Source organism: Diuraphis noxia, unplaced genomic scaffold (assembly GCF_037042655.1).
Source record: "Diuraphis noxia isolate RWA-SAM2 unplaced genomic scaffold, SU_Dnox_SAM2 contig0002, whole genome shotgun sequence".
NCBI lineage: Eukaryota > Metazoa > Arthropoda > Insecta > Hemiptera > Aphididae > Diuraphis > Diuraphis noxia.
The window spans coordinates 59,195,025-59,214,042 of record NW_028301712.1 but is presented as its reverse complement, the minus strand read 5'-3'; the positions used below and the strand labels follow the sequence as shown (position 1 = coordinate 59,214,042).

Below are 19,018 nucleotides of genomic sequence, written 5' to 3'. Positions count from 1 at the left end.
ATTTTTCTTGTAAAGATGTCATAGCATAAACTCCTGCTACACTATTTCTAACATTATATATTATTATAAAGAACATTTTCTTCAAAACACAAAAAATTACTCGGTAAATTTAACAGTTTAGCCATTTAAATGAATCACTCAGTACATACTGTAAACATGCAGCAATATACGACAACCCCTGTATAGGTAGGGTTTCCTGATTATAATAATAATAATTTCCAACTTTAGAAATTGGGGTGTTTAAATTGCATAACTTACGGTATATAATACTGCAGAATACACGACACATCGCGCCGGCCAAGTTTAATGTCTCTCACCCCTATATTTTCGAAACTATGTTGAAAATAGTATAATAATAATATCGAGGAGGTGTAGTGTGTGGGGTTATTTCGTAGTCAACGCGGTGTGGTTTATGCAGTGTGTGTACTGTAGCGCGTAAAATTCGTTTTCGTACGTCGCGAGTAACACTCCGCAGTCCACACTCCGCCAATTCATGGGTACCTTATAATAATACAAACGTAATATAATAATTTCTGTGCCTACGTATGGCCCACCGATACGAAAATGGAAAGTCTACCATAGTTATAATTTTTACAAAACTTTTAAACTAATAATCTATTTAGTATGTTAATGTATATTATTTCGATAATATTTTAGTAATAAACTTAAATTAAGATTTATTCTGACATTATAACATAGTTAGTATTTCAGTATTTGTATATTATTGTATCCCTATGGAAAGTTTAATAAAAAAAACAAAAAAATTATGCTAATTAAACATATGACAAAAATTGTTAATATTATATAATGATAAGTAAATAATTTAAGAAATATACTAATGTCAGCAAATTCAAAAAATATTGAATTTTAAAAAATTTTAAATAATAAATTTATAAAATTTATGAACGACATAACAAAACAATTATTTTATTTAATGAAGTTAAGGCTTCAACATCTAAGGTCGTTAGCCTGGGATATTTAGTAGGTTTATTACTGTGGGGAGAAGTATAAGGTTGGTTATAACACTTGAATATGTGGCGAGAATTTGTCACAAAAAACTCGTGCTTGACCTCAGAACACGTTAGTGATGAGGCCAAACACCACGCCACACAAAACACTTTATATTTTTACCAAGCTACATTCCCATTACTTGCTTTGCCGTCGGAACAGTAAAGTTGCACATTGATTATTGATTGTCATTTTTGCCCATCCCGATGATTATGAATTTAACACAAGTCAAAGGAACAACCAATATCATACTAATAATAAAAATGTTTAATGAAATAATAATGAATATACTCGAACGTCATGAGGTCACTACACTTGCCCATATAATTATTGGTGTAGTTACTAGTTGCCAAGTATTTGAAGTATTAGGTACACCAATTGTAGGAAACCGACTTTCTAGTTATCTATACAGACAAATCAGAATGGACAGTACCTATCAAGCATTTCTGAAGATAATTTTAACAAACTGTACTCAATAGGTACAACAAAATTATACTTAGGACTGGACTTTTGTTTTTATTTTTTTATTAAATGTACGGTATCTATAATAATAAAAATAATAATAATGTATTAGATTACACTCTTAAGTATCACTGTCCAATCAAATAGAACTCACTTTGCGATCATATGTTATTAAACCATTCAAATATAAAAATTATTATTTTATTAATTATATACTATATTATATTGACAACTACTATATAGCCACATTCAGTGGCGTACGCAAGGCAGGGGGGGCTAACGGGCTGAAGCCCCCCCCCCCATTGCCCGTATTATTGTATTATTATTATTTTTATTTTTAAATCTACCGACGATTTAATATAGTACATATCTAAGTCATAGGCGCACATAGGGGGGTGCTTGGGGGTGCTTAGCACTCCCAGGTTTAAAATTAGCACTGCATAAACTATTTAAAATATTTATTACATAGTCATATCTTTTGAAATATTATTATATAAATCTGTTTATGTATATCAGGATATTTTGAAAATATCAACAGTTAGTTTATCAGCAGAAATGATGGTTTTAATGAATAGTCTACCAGCCAGCTTTATATATGAAGGCATGAAAAATCAATGTTATAAAAGTTCGTTTCCAAATGTCTGTAAGCTATTGGGAATAACAATTCCAATTTCTTCGTCAACGTGTGAACGCTCCTTCTCAGCTATGGCGCTATGCGTAGATTGAAAAACTGGTTACGCACCAATATGGGCCAAGAAAGATAGAAAGATTTACCAAGCTATCTACGCTTAGCATTGAGAGAGATCTTACCAATAAAATAGAGGGAGAAATTATAATGCAAACATTTGCAATATCAAACAGAAAATTAAATTTTGTCTAACATTAATAATTAATGATTACATGTTATTATAACTTTTAATATAATTACAAAATATTTATTTTTATTTTTAATAAAATTTATAATTATTGCAATGCAATTATTATAGTATCAGGGTGGTGTAGTGGGGGGCTTCGCTCCCCACGGGTCTGTGTACTATAAATTATTTCAGCACCCCCTAAATTCACACCCTATGTGCGCCTATGATCTAAGTGTGTATTTCCCCATTTATTACAACCACGGACTAAGATACCGTATATTAGTATGTTGTATATTATTACTATAATTAATATCTTTAATTGTGATGACGACCACAATCCATAGATATGTAGATATCTATAATCTATGATTACAATCGAACGTACTATGTTACCAACAATCCGAACAACGTCAATCTATAAAAAAAGCCAACATTCCGATTTCCGATAATTTTTCGACTTTCGTTATTATACTTATCAGTTATCTATGTAATTTTGGAAGTTCTACAATAATTTTCAAAAACGTCATCTAAGCGATTACAGTTATTAGATTGGACTAAATAAAAATGTTTAAACAACAAAATGGGCAATAAAATACATTTAGTCCAGTCTAATAAGTTTAAAATATATTTACACTATTTACAGCCATAGAAGTTTTTATTAAATCATAACCTTATACCGGAGACTAATAATTTCTAATATTAGATGTATTACCTAATTCATAATTATAAGAATACTTATTTATACTTATATTTTTGTAAATCTTCATTATTAATTTTTGAAGGAGGTATTAGAGTTGTTCTGTACACCATATTTATGTCCACAACATATATGATCTAATAAGTCAGAGGTAAAAAAAATATTTACATATCTAAAAGGGTGTTTCTAATTCAAGGATATCAATAGGTAAATCCATTTTCAAGCCCCCCCCCCCAACCCCCCAATGTAAAATCCTGCGTACGCCACTGGCTACATTGCTTTGAATGATTTTAAAGTTATCTCATAACTTACTATCATTTGTATATAATTTTTATTAACATTTAATTTTATTGCCTTTATTTTAGTAACCATGGAAATTATATTAAGTAAAACATAAAAATGCCAATGTTTTTTTTTACATATAATATAGATTTAAAAATAAAAATTCATGTCCATCTTGTCTTATATTATTTGCTAATTTTTTTTTTAATATGCCTGAGAAACAGTATTTTTCTCTCATTAAATTATTATTGTTGTTTTCTTTGTTTCAATATTTATAAGTTTGTAAGTGTGAGTTACTGGATTGTGTCACAAATCATTATTAATTTATTATCATTCTGAAATATTACAGAGACTTGATTTATAGTTATAGAATTATTAAATTGAGGTAATAATGGACTGATTTTTATTTTATTTTTACTGTTTAAATAAAACGTTTTTATAATGGCCACGTTTAAATAAACTAAAAAAAAATAACCATCATCGGAAATATTGTATTTTGAATCATCTTTTAATGAATGGAGTATCTAGTGTTTAAAGTGGTGAAATTAAAGAATCAAATAAATAGGGTTTCTATGTATATTCGATAGCACCTACCGATATATCTCAATATTTATTTATAAGTATTTTGCTATTCCTGTATATGCATATAATAATTTTGACAATATTATTTTTTATTAAAATATTAAATAATTTAAAATTGTAACCTTTCGCTGCTAATATCAAACCGTCATATTCACCAGAATATTATTTAGTTACGACAGATGATAATATTTCTCAACGAAAGCATCCAAAGTTTATAAAAAAAAAAAAATTATTGTTTTTAAAGCTATTGATCAACCTTTAAAAATTGTATGTATTTGTATTAATGCTTATACATTGATGTTTCATCTCGATATTTTTTAATACCTTTATGACTTATAGCACTAGCTTTAATTTTTCACTAATTTGGCACTCAATTGGTAAAATATATGTCATTTTACTGTGAACAACAAACATTATCATGCATTATAATCGAATATACACTTTGCAGTGACATATACATATATAGTACCTACGAATAAAGTTTTATTATAATACTCGTGTAGATTTGGGCAGCATCCAAAAAATAATTTTAAAATCGAAAAATTGAATTTTTAAAAGTTCGTAAAGCGATATCAGGCCAAGTATATTTTCCAAAAGTTCTGGAATTTCGTTCGTAAAAATCGTTCTGCCAGTGCAATTCCGAAAGCACTCCGCTTAAACAACCATTCCAGTACAAACGAGCTAGAAACTGTTGATTTGTTTGCTCTTCACTTTAGCTCGGTTTACTCCTCAACTCGTCTTGACACTGACTGAGAGTCACTTAATATTCATTTTTTTGATTTGCCCAACACTGCTGATTTTTCTATCGAACACGTGCTGCTTAAACTAACCACCCTGTGAGGTATAACATCAGTTGGACTTGATGGTATCCCGAGTGATTTTATTTATCAGCTAAGGCAAATAATCTCTTTTCCACTTTGGTTACTAGATTCGTCAATCTTAAGATGAAAGTGTTTTTCCAGCAATAAGGAAAATTAGCCATATAACCCCTATTCTTAAATCTGGTCATACTTCTGACGTGAAAAACTACCCGCCTATTTATATTCTTTCTCACTTGTCCAAAACCTTCGAATCTTTAATCTTAGACAGTACGTATAATGCCTTTTCTAAATCCAGTCCTGATAAATGAGCAGCATGGTTTCCACCCGGGGCGCTCTACTGAAACTTGTAATATAACTTTTAATAAATACATTTATGACGCCTTCAAATTCGGGTCCCAATTAGACGTTATTTATACTAATTTTTCCAAATCGTTTGACTCCGTAAACCATGAAATGTTAATATTTTTTCTGGAAGCTCTATGATTCGGCTACCCTTTCCTTGGATGGATACGGTTCTATTTATTAAGTAGGCCACAATGAGTTAAGCTATACGGATTAAAGTCTCAGATATTTACCGCAACCTCTGGTGTCCCGCAAGGTGGACACTTATCTCCTATCCTGTTCTCGCTATTGATAAACAGTGTCTCTAATATCCCTCGCCATTATAAGCTTCTATGTTTTGCCGATGATATAAAGCTTTTTCTCAAAGTTGATTCGTTGACTGACTGCAAGCACTTACAAGAGAACTTGGACCGTTTTGTCGTGTGTGGTGATACTATTGGTTTGTCCCTCAATGTTAATAAATGTAAGTCTATGTCCTTCACGTCTAGACGCCGCTTCTCTCGTAAATTCTCATATTCTATTATGAGCTCCATCCTTAATTCCTTTGATACTGTTACTTGTGATCTCGGTTTCATCCTAGTTCCCTCACTTTCTCCTAGAGTCCACATTGACCACATAACATTAAAGGCAATTAGGACGTTAGATTTTATTAAAAGAATTGCTAGTGAGTTTGAATTAACTAGATCCCTAAAGAAACTGTATTGTGCGTTGGTTAGGCCCATTCTCGAGTACGGTTCCGTGATATGGAATCCCCAATCACTGGTCCACTACCAATCTATTGAACATGTCTAACGTACATTTCTCAGCTTTGCTGGGTTTAAGCTTAATATCCACCATCCTCCACATGACTATGGCCTGGTTGAATCTACTTCCACTGGTAGATCGCCGATCTGCTCATGACTAGCTCTTCCTTCTAAACCTAATTTGTGGGATAACCGATTCACTATCTCTCCTTCAACATATTCATTTCAGGGTCCCTGCACGCCATACTCGTAACGTTTCCCCTTTCGCTATACCGACATTAAGCACTGACTATCTGGTTAACAAACTCCTTACTCGTTGTATGAGACATGCAAATCTTGACCCTTTTTCTCTTACCTACTCTAGTTTATTTGTAATTTTTGTTGTATTTATAATATTGCTAGTTCTACATCATCTATAATCTTAATAATGTAAATATTAAGTTTGTTTTTATATCTAAATTAGGCTTCCGCCCGTCTTATTAATAAATAAATAAATAAATTTTCGAACCACCGCAGCGGCATGGCGCATGGGCAAAAAAATAAAACTGGCAGTATAAAATATTATGAAAGTGATTCCGCCGCTGAAAACTTAAAACAATTACCTTTTTTTTTCTGTTGTCGTTGTCTTCGCGCGTATTGTTTAATAGCCGAAAAATTACGATTCACGAACGGCTGTTGATTGGTTTGATGGGAAAAAGCAATTTGGACCCCGCGGAAGTGATGCGGGCACGCGTAATCGGGTTATACCCAGACTTCATAAATATAATTCACGAGTGTTTTTTTTTCTCTTGTGCCATAGGAGGGCTCCCTAGAGGCACCCTATCGATCTGACTTTGGACCGCCACCATAATATTGTACACGCAGGACGAGGAAGGTGCAACTACGGTGCTACACACGTCGAAGTCCGCACATTAGCGCGCACGCTTTTTGGCAGCGTTGACGTGACGTTGGTCGTAACTACGAGTAACTGCGCCACCGTAACATAATAATAATATTAACGCGTTTGAGACGACAATATTATTATATTTTATAATAATAATTATGCGTCGTCGATCGCACCTATTAAAGTGTCGTTGAAAATTTAATGCGGCGCTCGTTTTACTCATGTTTATTGTTATTATTATTATTATTATTATGGCTGCTGTATATTATGTATAATAATAATAATGCGCTCGCACGAGCCACCGCCACGGTAACGTTTATTTTAAAGCGTCCCGTGACCGACGCCGCCGAGCGGATGCTTAAATTATTAACTAGAACAAACATAGGTGGTTTAAAAGCTGCGCCCCCTCCCCACGGCAATCCCTTTATTCACACACATACACTCCGACACGTTACACGTATTATATTGTATACCGACGGGCGACGGCACACGATACGGCGTGATCCCTTTAACTCACCACACTAACTTTCAATAAGTTTTGTGTTTTGAAATACAATAAATTGTATCCGATTTTTAATATATTTTGTAACACTGCATTTTTTCAGTACCTATACAATTATTATTACCACGTGTCCTTTTTTAGTGTTGCCTTTATTGATTTGTCAATATACTTTTATAATTATAGATAATAGATATTTTTAATTTAACTACAGCCTACAGAAACAGAATACTTTTTTTCTAAAAAATGATTATGTATAAATATCAAATATTGAATGAGTATAATTATTTTTATCAATAGGTAATTATTTTAAAGTTTAGATGAGCGTTGTATCCAAAAGTTATCTAACCTTGGCCCTTGCTTAACGTTTGCGTACTTTGGCTTGTATTTTACTAGTTACTCACCTTTTTATCTAAACTTTAAGTGATTATCAATAAAATAAAACATCATCTATTCAGTATTCGATATTCTTAAATCAAAATATTTGAAAAAAAGAATTGTAGAATTAAAAATTAACGGGTTGCTATGAAACAAAATTAAAAAAAAACCTCCACCATGATAAAATATAATTTTTATTTACAAAAAAACTAATGGGTTATAAATTCTCAATGCTTCAAATTGTATAAAAACAAAATAATTTACTCAGAAAATAAGTATATCCTGCAAGGTGGTAAATGTATCACTCTGTAGTTAGGTACATAATAATATACATTAATACATTTTATATATATGTATATAATATATGTTAGTGACAACAAACGCTGTCGATCTATTAACCGCGCCAAGATTAAGCGCACCTCTGCTGTCGCCTCAGGATAGCCCATCACCTCCTACCCACATCCGGATGAGCTTTACGAGCCATGTAGCGAATAAGTTGCCTGCGGTGACATCGGACTTGAACCGTATCCGATTCGCAAAAACGCCGTCATCAACGCCGCTGCCACTGTTTTCGCGTACCTACAAACACTTAAACCATAGTCATTGAATAATACAGCAGCGACGATTATAATATTATGACGATCCGACGATAATCTCTTCTACTACCTACCAACCTACCTATAATTATTAATAAATAATTAATAATATTATATATTATATATACTAACTATACGCCATTATCATTACTATTTACTATGTCAATACCGTTCGGTGTCGTATTATGTTTTTGAAATAAACATACCGTCAAATGTAATAGAAATGTATTATAATATATAGTAATGCGATTGTAAAATATAATTCATTAGAAAGATCCGTAGGCTTTGAAGTGGTTTTCGCCGTTCTATAGACTGCATTATTATTAATACGAATGACTCTTTTCAACTGTTTTCCTGCTATCCTATAATCTGACGATATATAAAATATAGGTATCTAACGTAAAGTTTTCCACCATGAAAAGTCATATGTTGGGACTTTTTAAAAGCATTTAAATCACATTTTTAAATTTTAATTCCATCTCCGAAATGAGAACAAACTAAAACAATCTTCTTGAACTATTTACTGTAGTTTGGCTGACAATAGAAAACTACTTTTCCTTAGGTTATTTTTCAAGCTCAAAAGTCTTTTATTTATTTTACAAATAAACAATTCCTTAAGAATCGATTTTCAATATCTTCTTCACAGTTGCCTGCCTTTTGTCGCAACCTAAAATCTAATATACCATTATTATTATTATTATTATCATAGTATTCTACAGTAGTCGTTTGTTTGAACACTTTTGAATGTTTGATCATGATTATTTTGTTTTGTTCATTCCATATAGTTATTGCTATATTCATATTATTATAGTTAGTTTAATCATTGAAAAATACTAACAATGATATTTTTTTAATAAACTAAATGTTGTGAAAATATTTTAACGAAAATTACGTGAATAAATAACTCAAATTTATATGTGATGTATTAAATTTATGTCACGACTCGTGGGTTTGTTGTATAATAATTATATGTTAAACACCGAGCACATTATAATAATATGAAAATAAGTTTTGGACGTTGTAGTATAAGGTATATAATATATATAGGTACATGTATTCAAAATAATTTTTAGTGTTTCAAAAAATGAAGAGATATCACTATTCGCAACAAATTTGATTAAACGCCACAACCCTCTCGAATGCGTTCCCGCCCTAAAGTGGTTACGTCCGGATGAGTAACCTCTCTGCGTTCAATACCGCTCACTCCGAATAGTATACATAATATAACCTGTCGGATATTTTGATAAAATTATGTAAATATTTTCATCTCTCGTTTCATTAAAATATTTCATTTTTCGTGCAATTTGAATGTACAGAAATAATACATGTATAATACTACTGTGTCCATTCTGATTTGGCATACTCGAGGACCCTGGAAATTTGTGTTTTACTCGAATCTCGTGTTCCATGCTGGGACCAGAACATTTTTAATTTACACTCATGCACACAGGCTCGTATATAATTTTCACACGAGTTTATTGCCATTTACCATCGAGACCCATATTAAGTGAACTGAATAATAATCAGAGTATAGAGTAGGTAATGGAAAATGCCAACGGCGTGGCTGACTGGCTACAGTAATTGAAGGTTTTGTTCTGATGAATTAATTGGGATCGAGAAACGTTTCAAGAACATAGTCCATAAGTACAACAATTGTTTATGATTCAATTAGCTTTTTTAGTCCATTTAAAAATAAAACCTTTAATATGTATTATATATATATATATATATATATATATATATATATATATATATATGTTTACGAGTTTTTTATTTAGCCATAATATCTTTAAATTATGTTTCAAACATTGAAATATTTTTAAACCGATCATATATTTTTAATTAATGTTACCTAATGATACAGAAAAATTCTATAAATTCCATAAGGTTACCTTTATTTTTGAATTGTTAACTAATATTACCATGAAACATTCATAGTGAAACATATTATTAAGTTAGCCATTTAATATTTATGTGTATTAAAATTTTATTTTTGAAAACTATAAAGTTTAATTATTTTTGACGAAAATGTCTTGAGCTAGATATTTCAAAACGGCTACACATTTTTATAACACTGATATTTTGGGTTATGGTTTTGACGTCTGAGAGAAATTTAGGAACAAAATGTTTTGATAGAAAAAAATTATTTATACATCACATATTATTTAGACCGTTTACATTCCACATGGCCACATGGTTTAATAGTTTTACACTACAAAAATTCGAGTAAAAAACTGTTGGACAATATGTGTAAAATGCGATGAAAATTTAAAATAATATTGAATGTCAAAAACACGTCTATAGTAGGCAAGTATGTGTTTATAAAAAAATTATACCTTACATTAATTACTACATATTTATTTTACCTATGTTGGATTTGAAAAGCTATTATAATATAATACAATATGAGTATTATACTTTAAACATTAGGTACAAATAAAAAATGCTGATATAAAATAAATGTATAAGGCAGTTGTACATTTATATTTAAAATATTTAAATACTAAGCATCAGAGCATATCAAGAAAGCTAGCTTATCTTTGATGTGTTTATTATTACTATTATTTTTTAGTGTTGTTGATAGTAGACTGAATTTAAACTGTCTGGTAGAACCTATATTCAACCAACCGGAAATTGAACGAAGATTGTACTTCGGATAATGTGTCGAAATTTTAAATTTCTCATTACTTTGTGATGATATAAAAACTACACCATTCATGGTTGTAACCTAAACAACACTAAAAGTTTCGTCTAGAATTGTTTTTAGAATTTGATGATTAATCGTTTTCGGATTTAAAAGACAACACACCAACCAAGTGACCTATCCTAAATGCAATTTCCACGCGGCTGAAGCGAGATAAGCAAGACAAGTGGCCAACAGTGAAATTAATGTTCCGAAATGCCACCCTCTTTTTTTTAAGTTCAACTGGAAAGTGGAAACAAACAGTATTTTTAATTCAATAGCTGCATTTAATTACGGTCAGATATAAAAATGCCACCATTATTCCTTTTTTATATCAAACTTTTAAATGACCAGTCATTTTTTTATTTAACTTATTTGTTGTAAGTTATAATATTATTTTTTTATAGTTCCTATTCACTATTGTAATACGATATTATATAAAAAAATAAAATATTAATGTATTCAGCTATAAAATATAATGGTCAGAGAAGCCGCGATGCCGAAACTTAATATACGAGTGATATATATTAAGTAAAACTACTAAAACTAATGAAATCTTACACTAAAAACTGATTACCAATGTATGAATAACATACATACAAAAACACGTTCCTAAGTATTATTTAATTGAACTTGTTAAACATTGATTTAAGTACTGCAGCTATTTTAGGTAGCTACTATTATAATACAAATACAATTATTTACAAAAGCTAGGTACATGATTAAATTCTTTTCATTTTTTTTAACAGAAAAAATGTATAATGAATAATGATAATATGAACTGTATATTTTTGGGAAATTTCATTACGTCACCACTGTTTACTTATTAATATTAATCATAATATTTCATTATTTTATATCATTATCAACCTACGAATTCAAAATAACCATTTATATTATTTCTCTATGTACTTTGTTCAGCTGTTTCACACTTAATATTTTGTGTCCACTAACATACATATAGTGAGAACTTTATGTGAAACAATTTAAATGTTTTGATATAGGGTAACCGATAAATGTTATATATAACTCATATTGTATATTATAGTTAAGTACCTAGCTTATACTGTTGTCAACAACAAAATATTTTAATTATTTTATAGTACTCACGGATTACAATACAATATTTATATCAAACAATGTGTCCAAAACACATTGATCTGCGATAACAATAAACAAATTAAAATAATGTTTCGTCGATTTATTTTAATTTTGAAGTAATTAAACAGACATGTTGATTAAAAATAGCGACAACAAAAAATTAGACATTCGTAAACATACAACCGGAAACATTTTTTATTATTTTTTTTTTAACGCTTTGTAGTTTTTTTTACCTCTGTATATTATACAATTAATGTACTAAAATCGTCAATTTGTCTGCTTTTGTATACCATATGTTTATTTCTTCGAAGCCGTTTGATAATAAATCTGTTAATTATGTACAAATCTTCTGCGAGTAAAACGATGACTAAGACTTGCCGTTTTTGACAAGTTGCCAGAGTTCCTAAAGGTATTAAGTCGAGTTTGAAAAATAAACATTATCGTTATGCAAAGGCTGTCAATGTTTAAAAATACTGACAATAGTTTATGATATTCATGCTAACATATTTTTAACAACCAACTAAAACTTGTGCATAATCGACATCAAGCTTTCCTCCTCCTCCCCCCCTCCCTCCGCCACCCATCGTACAGAAAAAACTTTTTGCTCGAAACGGATTTACAACGGAATATAATATACATTTATACACGCATATATGCAGTGCATGTGTAAAAAAATTTTATTTATTTATTTTTTTTTTTTTGCCATATTTCCCTTATACCACTATACAATCCATCGACATAAATTTGAATGCGAACCTTCAAGTTAATCTGTGATTTATTCCCTGGGCCGCGAGAGCGTGTGCGCGTATACCCTGGGGATTCTGTACTCTACATTAATCCTCCCTCCATTTCGCTCTTTCCAACAACCTCTCCCTCTTGCTCTTCCCCTTTCCTCTATCTACTTTCCACGCCACAACATGACGCAGCCCCCGAAATTGAACTTCACCCCCTTCAGTTTTGTTGTTGTTGTATTTTTTTTTTTACACTAAGCCACTCACCCTCCTCTCACAAGGGTAGTTGCTGCCATATGGGGCCCGATCACGTTCTTCGGAACTTGTGTTTAACACGTTTTCAAAAAACCATTATTTTCACAGGATCTCTAATTAAATGGTCGGCGGATGAACAGGTGCACTTGGTGTGGTTCCGGATAGCTCGTCAACATGCGCATTGGATTTCTGAATTGGCTAAAGTAAGAAGTTCATAACAATACAATCCTATAGTGTGCAATGAAAGTCTGAAACCCATTAAGAGCTGGTTTGAATAAAATAGTTAGACAATACGGCCAAGTATAACCTTACCTACCTATTTTACTTTATATATACAAACATCATAATTTCTTAAATTTACTCTCGACCACACTATTACATCTTGAGTTTTTTTAAACCTAAATTAAATTATTTTTAAATGTAAGGGGGGTATCCTTGTTTGAACTTTGATTGGCCAACGTTAAATATAAAACTATTCATATTATAGCCATAATAATATATTATATTTATAATTTATAATAATTTAGATTAATCGGATCATAATACCAGAATACATCTTTAATAATTAGCTTTTTTGTTAGTAAACATAGGTACATATGATATACGTATTAAATAATATTTATACAACTTTACTTTAATATCTATGCATAGGTAGGTATATGTAAATATGTAGTTGCGACGAATACGAAAAATGTATTTTTTTATTTAAATAAAAAATTATTATGTGTATTTAAAATTTAGATATAATATTGTATTCGAATTAAATATTATAAGTACTTATTACTAAATAATAAAATATCCTTCAATAACGGTTTATTAATTGTGTGTTTTTAACTTGTTCATAAAAAGACTATTAAGTTTTTAAATCGTTAGCTGCAAATATTTTTAAAAAAAATCGTTACTTTCAAGTTTCATTTATAATTATTTTTTATACTTTACTCAGCATTTAATATGGTATAAGTAAAACAGCAGTATGTTATCTTCTAAGACCCTTTTAATCATTTATAATCGTTCAGCCGTGAAAAACTTTAGTTAAAGACAATGCCTCACAAGTTTTGAAAATACTGTATGAGTAGAATTAAAATTTACTTTTCTGCTAAACTTAAAGTTGGGGATACATTTACTTTTATAACTTTTGGCTTCGTGAAAGAACTTAGAAGTAAAGTATTCTCTTCGTTGATTACTTATAAATAATTATTAGATATAGGTTCTATTTAGTATTTAACCTTCTTTTATGAAATAATTAAATAGTATTATTTTTCTAGGTATTAATCATATTTTTAAATATTCTAATACTAGTTGTTTAATCACTTTAAATAAAAATTAATAACCTAGTTATATATTTTTATGAAGTATATAACAATAATCAAAAAAAAATAGACTGTATTGTTTTGCAGTCAAATATAAAAACTCTAGTTCAAAATATATTTACATATTGGCATATTTCTACGGATAAAAATAATTTTCCTCAAAAAAAAAAAAAACAAAACAAAATTTAAAATACCCTAAATTTGAATTAATTATATTAAACATATGAAACATTCAAACATATGATACCTATATCTACCTATTATTCACTTTTTTACCATAGTTTTTTATTTAAATTTAAAATTCAAATTATACAAATATAAAAGAAAAAAGTCTCAAATCTTATGAGATACAAATGTCGAATTTTATAACAAAACTCAAAAAATGTTATACAAGATTAATAAATTTATCATCAAAAAACTTGTTTTGGATGACAATATTGTATTATATTTTTTTTTCTGTTGTGAATTTTTCGTCACTGAATGTTTGTGATAAAAAAATAATAATAATAACAATATAACTGATGTTCTATACGACATGTCATTTCATATTGAAAAGGTAATACTTCTGAAACTTGCTGGGCTTTGTGTTTTGACACATTTCTAAGTCCTACATAACATATTAACGTTTCGTTTGGCTTTTAGGATTTCCAACCACACGTGTACATAATAAAATATATTGTGTTTGGTTCTAGAACAATTTCCTGTTTCACAGAACATCACCGGACGGTAACGAACTGTGGATGTACAAACGTTTAAGGGGTGAAAGCACATCTACAGTAGACTCCCCTCATACGTATACCGGGGCAGGAGGTCTAGTGATACGCGATGATCATTTGTTAGTCGTCAAAGAGCATAGCATTCCATTTTGGAAATTGCCCGGAGGTTATGTAAATCCTGGTGAGCATTTTCTACTTAAATAAGGTTTTATTGTCCCTATATAGTTGGTTCATATTCACATAATATATAATGTAATATGTCTACGCGTTTACATATTTATGAGGTAATCCTTAGTGTAATTAAAAAAAAAATACAAATGGTAATTACATGACTTGAAAATAAAAATTAGTCGGTGAAAGTATGAAAAAGAAATAAAACTGATTTTCCGGTAAAAAATCTCATACTCAAATAAGGTTATTAAAATAATGGTCGTTAATTTCGTGTTTGAAATCATTTCAATATGTGTCAATTTATTCGACTCATTACACACGGTTAAAATATTTAATGAGTACGAATGTCGTAAAACTGTGGTTTTTACTTATTTCTGTTTTAATTTAGCAATTGTCGTATCTAAAACTGTATAAGTATACGTGGATATTGGCTATAATAAATGTGTTGAATTGTTTTAATGATTTTTCGTGTCCTTGGCCGCAACATAAGGGTAGTGGTATACTAGCTGATGTAATATCGGGACGAAAAATATTTGGTATAATCACTATAATCTATTATCATTTATTTTTATTTTTTAATACTGACGGAATCCTGTGATATTACCACTAATGATCAGTGATCATGTTATTATTTTACAAACCGGAACCCGATATTTTATTTTTTTGCTAAATATTATACTGGCGACCCGTCATATTTACACGCATGTTATTATAATTTACAGTACAAAAATATTAATAATTCGCATTTCTATATTCGTACACTATACCATAAGGATAAAGTAACACGCAAACGTACGTGTTGAATGCTCGATAATATTACAACGGATAACAATAATTATTGCCCGTCTATTTGTTATATAGTGTATATAAGTACCTACATATTAAAATAATAAATATAATTTACAAAATAATATTTGTACGTGCGAGGTGTATTAATAATTTATCGAGCTCGCGTGGAAATATCTTTTTTCTGTTACATCATATACATATATATGCGCTGTACATATAGCGACGTATATGGGATTTATTTTCCGAGTGGGTGAATCTCTTAACCCCCTCCTCACTATAGTATATACGGCACTACTGTACATAATATAATATATTATATTGATATGTTTGTATATTATTTTATTTTTTAAGGAGAAAACATCGGTGACGCTGCCATTAGAGAAGTATTTGAAGAGACGGGCATCAGAGCTGAATTCGTATCTTTAGTGGCGTTCAGGCACGTTTTAAGTGGCAGTTTCGATTGCGCTGATATGTATTTCGTCACAAAGTTGCGACCGTTAACTTTCGACATTGTGATTGATAAAGAGATATCAGAAGCTAAATGGATGAAGGTAATTTAGAATTGTTTTACCTTCGACGAGAACGCTAAAAAAAAATATAAAATAAAAAAATTACGTCATTAAACCCGTGACTTCCTTGCAGCAGATTTATGACACTTTTTAATAACCCTCCTGGTCCCTTCCGACAATTGAATCACCTATAATCTCGCAGATGTTAATCTGCCAAATTAACACTTTCCATTGGCTCGCTATCTCTAACTTTAGATTGCTTCGACGGGGATAATCCCTTTATGTTGAATACTAAAAAAAAGTATTATTTCAAAAGTCGATATTTCAAGAGATGTACGAAGTTTTAAGGGTATGTAGTATATAGGTACTCGGGCGAATATTCCAGTTTACAATTTTAATGAACGTAAAAACTTTTACTACAAAACTAAAAAATAAACAAATATTATAAAATCGTTTTTTCAAACGCAATTCTTTTAAATTAAATAGCGGTATCTAATCGAAATTGTTTTAATTGCCTATAAAGTATAAAATCACAGATTGACATTTCGATTCCGATAAATTTAAAGTTTTTTATATTGGTTTAATGTTATTTCAATGAAAAACAAATACTCATTTAGGTATCTGTATTTCTATTAATAATAATAATAATATTGGTTTATAAATTATATGAATCACACACACAAGCATAATATTGTTATATCATTATAATTGATGCACTCTGTACTTTCATACAATATTATATACAACTAAATGAAATATTAATGTACCAATATAATGTTTGTTGAAAAGTATATTACAAATGTATTTATCCAAGCAATTTAAATTAATTTTTGTTTATTGAATTTTAACGCTCTTTTCGAAGGTAATTTATAATAGTTTCTTATCTTCTATTTAGACCTAATTTTAAATGTAATCTTTTTAAAATAAATCTTTATATTTATAAATAAAATGTTGATACTTAAATAAAAATGTTACTTGAATCTATTATCTATAGGTGAAGACTATTCATGATTTTAAATTTAAATATTATAATTTTATTACTTTGAAGTCTATTTTAAATAATTCCATTATTTATAAAATAAAAACTACGTTTGTTAAATAATTATATTAAAGTAATTATAATATGGTAAGTAAGGTATATTTAAATTAATTAATTGTCGTGGGTAAATTTATCGGAATTGGATAATTTAATAATCCAGGAATTACTAAGTACATACCTAGTACAAAATCAGTTTTTAGATAGAAATACAACAATAACAAAACCTCACGATGCAATTTTTGTACTATTTGCGCATTTCAAAATTTAAATTATTAGAATTATTGTACTCGTATTGTTAATATTTTTATACAAGTTTATATTAAGAACATTGTTTGGTATTCATAACAAATTTGCAGTTCGTGATAGAATGATGTGAATATCAATGATGATCATTGTAATTTTGAATAATTCGTATACAGTGCAGCACTTTTACCAAATCATTGTCAACCAATTAAAAACATGTCTTATTTATATCAAGGGAAAACTGTACCAGTACCATACAGGTTAAATACTCAGAATGATAATATTATATATTTATATAGGTGTATTACGTGTACCTATACTATACGCACTAATAAATCCATCGTACAAGAAATGAAGAAAGTCACACCTAAAAATCCAATAATATAAATTACATATTCTTGTCATGTTTCGTAAACAGTAGATATCTCCGTGACTCTGTGTTATTATTTTTTTCTTCTTTTTATTTATTTATTGTCCTTTTTATCTAGTGCGAAGACTTTATGACGAGTCCAGATGTTGGTGAACACAGCCGTTTTTTCGTCAAAACGTTTTTAGAAAATTCTAAAAACGGCATCACGATGAAAGCTAGTAAGGCGATTCATCAACTGACCAATAAAGAATTTATCAGCTACACACCATCGTTCAGTGCACCAATAGACTCTAGTGCAGATAGCTAAACGCCATTAGTGGAAACAATTATTTTCAATACGTTAATTGTTATTAGGTGTATGTGTATCTTCATTACACGCCTATGTTATTATTGTTTGTGTAGGGTTATAATACATATGTATACTATTATTATTGTTGGTTGTTTATGCTATGTTTCCACTCATTAGCTGCGATGTTGAATGCCTGCAAACGGCCAAAAATAATAATGACACACATAAATACATAATATTATGTAATCACATCTGGGATATAATAATCTGCATGTGATGCGATGCGTATATAGGTAATATACGCTGTCTGCATGTCGTTATAATATTATTATTATTCTATTATCGTGTGAATAAAATATTTTTCGTGTCAAAAACGATGCGCAGCGCGATTTACATTTTGTAAAGCAATTACAGCGCGTACCTATGCATAGGTACCTATTACACGGTAAGTACTTCAAATTGCAGTACACGAGAAATACAACATAAATACTGAATAATTGAGAGCATAAAGAATTCTGCGTAATTTGGATTTTATTTTAATTATCGATTGCACCTATATATATATAATATACAATATACATAACACACATGTACATATAGTAATATTATGCCGACCTAATTTATTAGCGCACACTCTGATTGCGAACAACATACAATTCACC

General features: G+C 29.8%; 1 protein-coding gene across 1 annotated transcript in view; it reads left to right on the top strand.

Annotated features, from left to right (window-relative positions):
• LOC107164711 (nudix hydrolase 6) overlaps positions 1 to 18,498 on the top strand; it is a 31,931-nt gene extending 13,433 nt beyond the window's left edge. The window contains exons 3-6 of the mRNA XM_015512633.2: positions 13,029 to 13,123; positions 14,923 to 15,127; positions 16,258 to 16,457; positions 18,186 to 18,498. Coding sequence (XP_015368119.2) covers positions 13,029 to 13,123; positions 14,923 to 15,127; positions 16,258 to 16,457; positions 18,186 to 18,374 — 689 coding nt within the window. The 3' untranslated portion in view covers positions 18,375 to 18,498. The remainder of the gene's footprint in view (positions 1 to 13,028; positions 13,124 to 14,922; positions 15,128 to 16,257; positions 16,458 to 18,185) is intronic.
• The last annotated feature ends 520 nt before the right edge of the window (positions 18,499 to 19,018 follow it).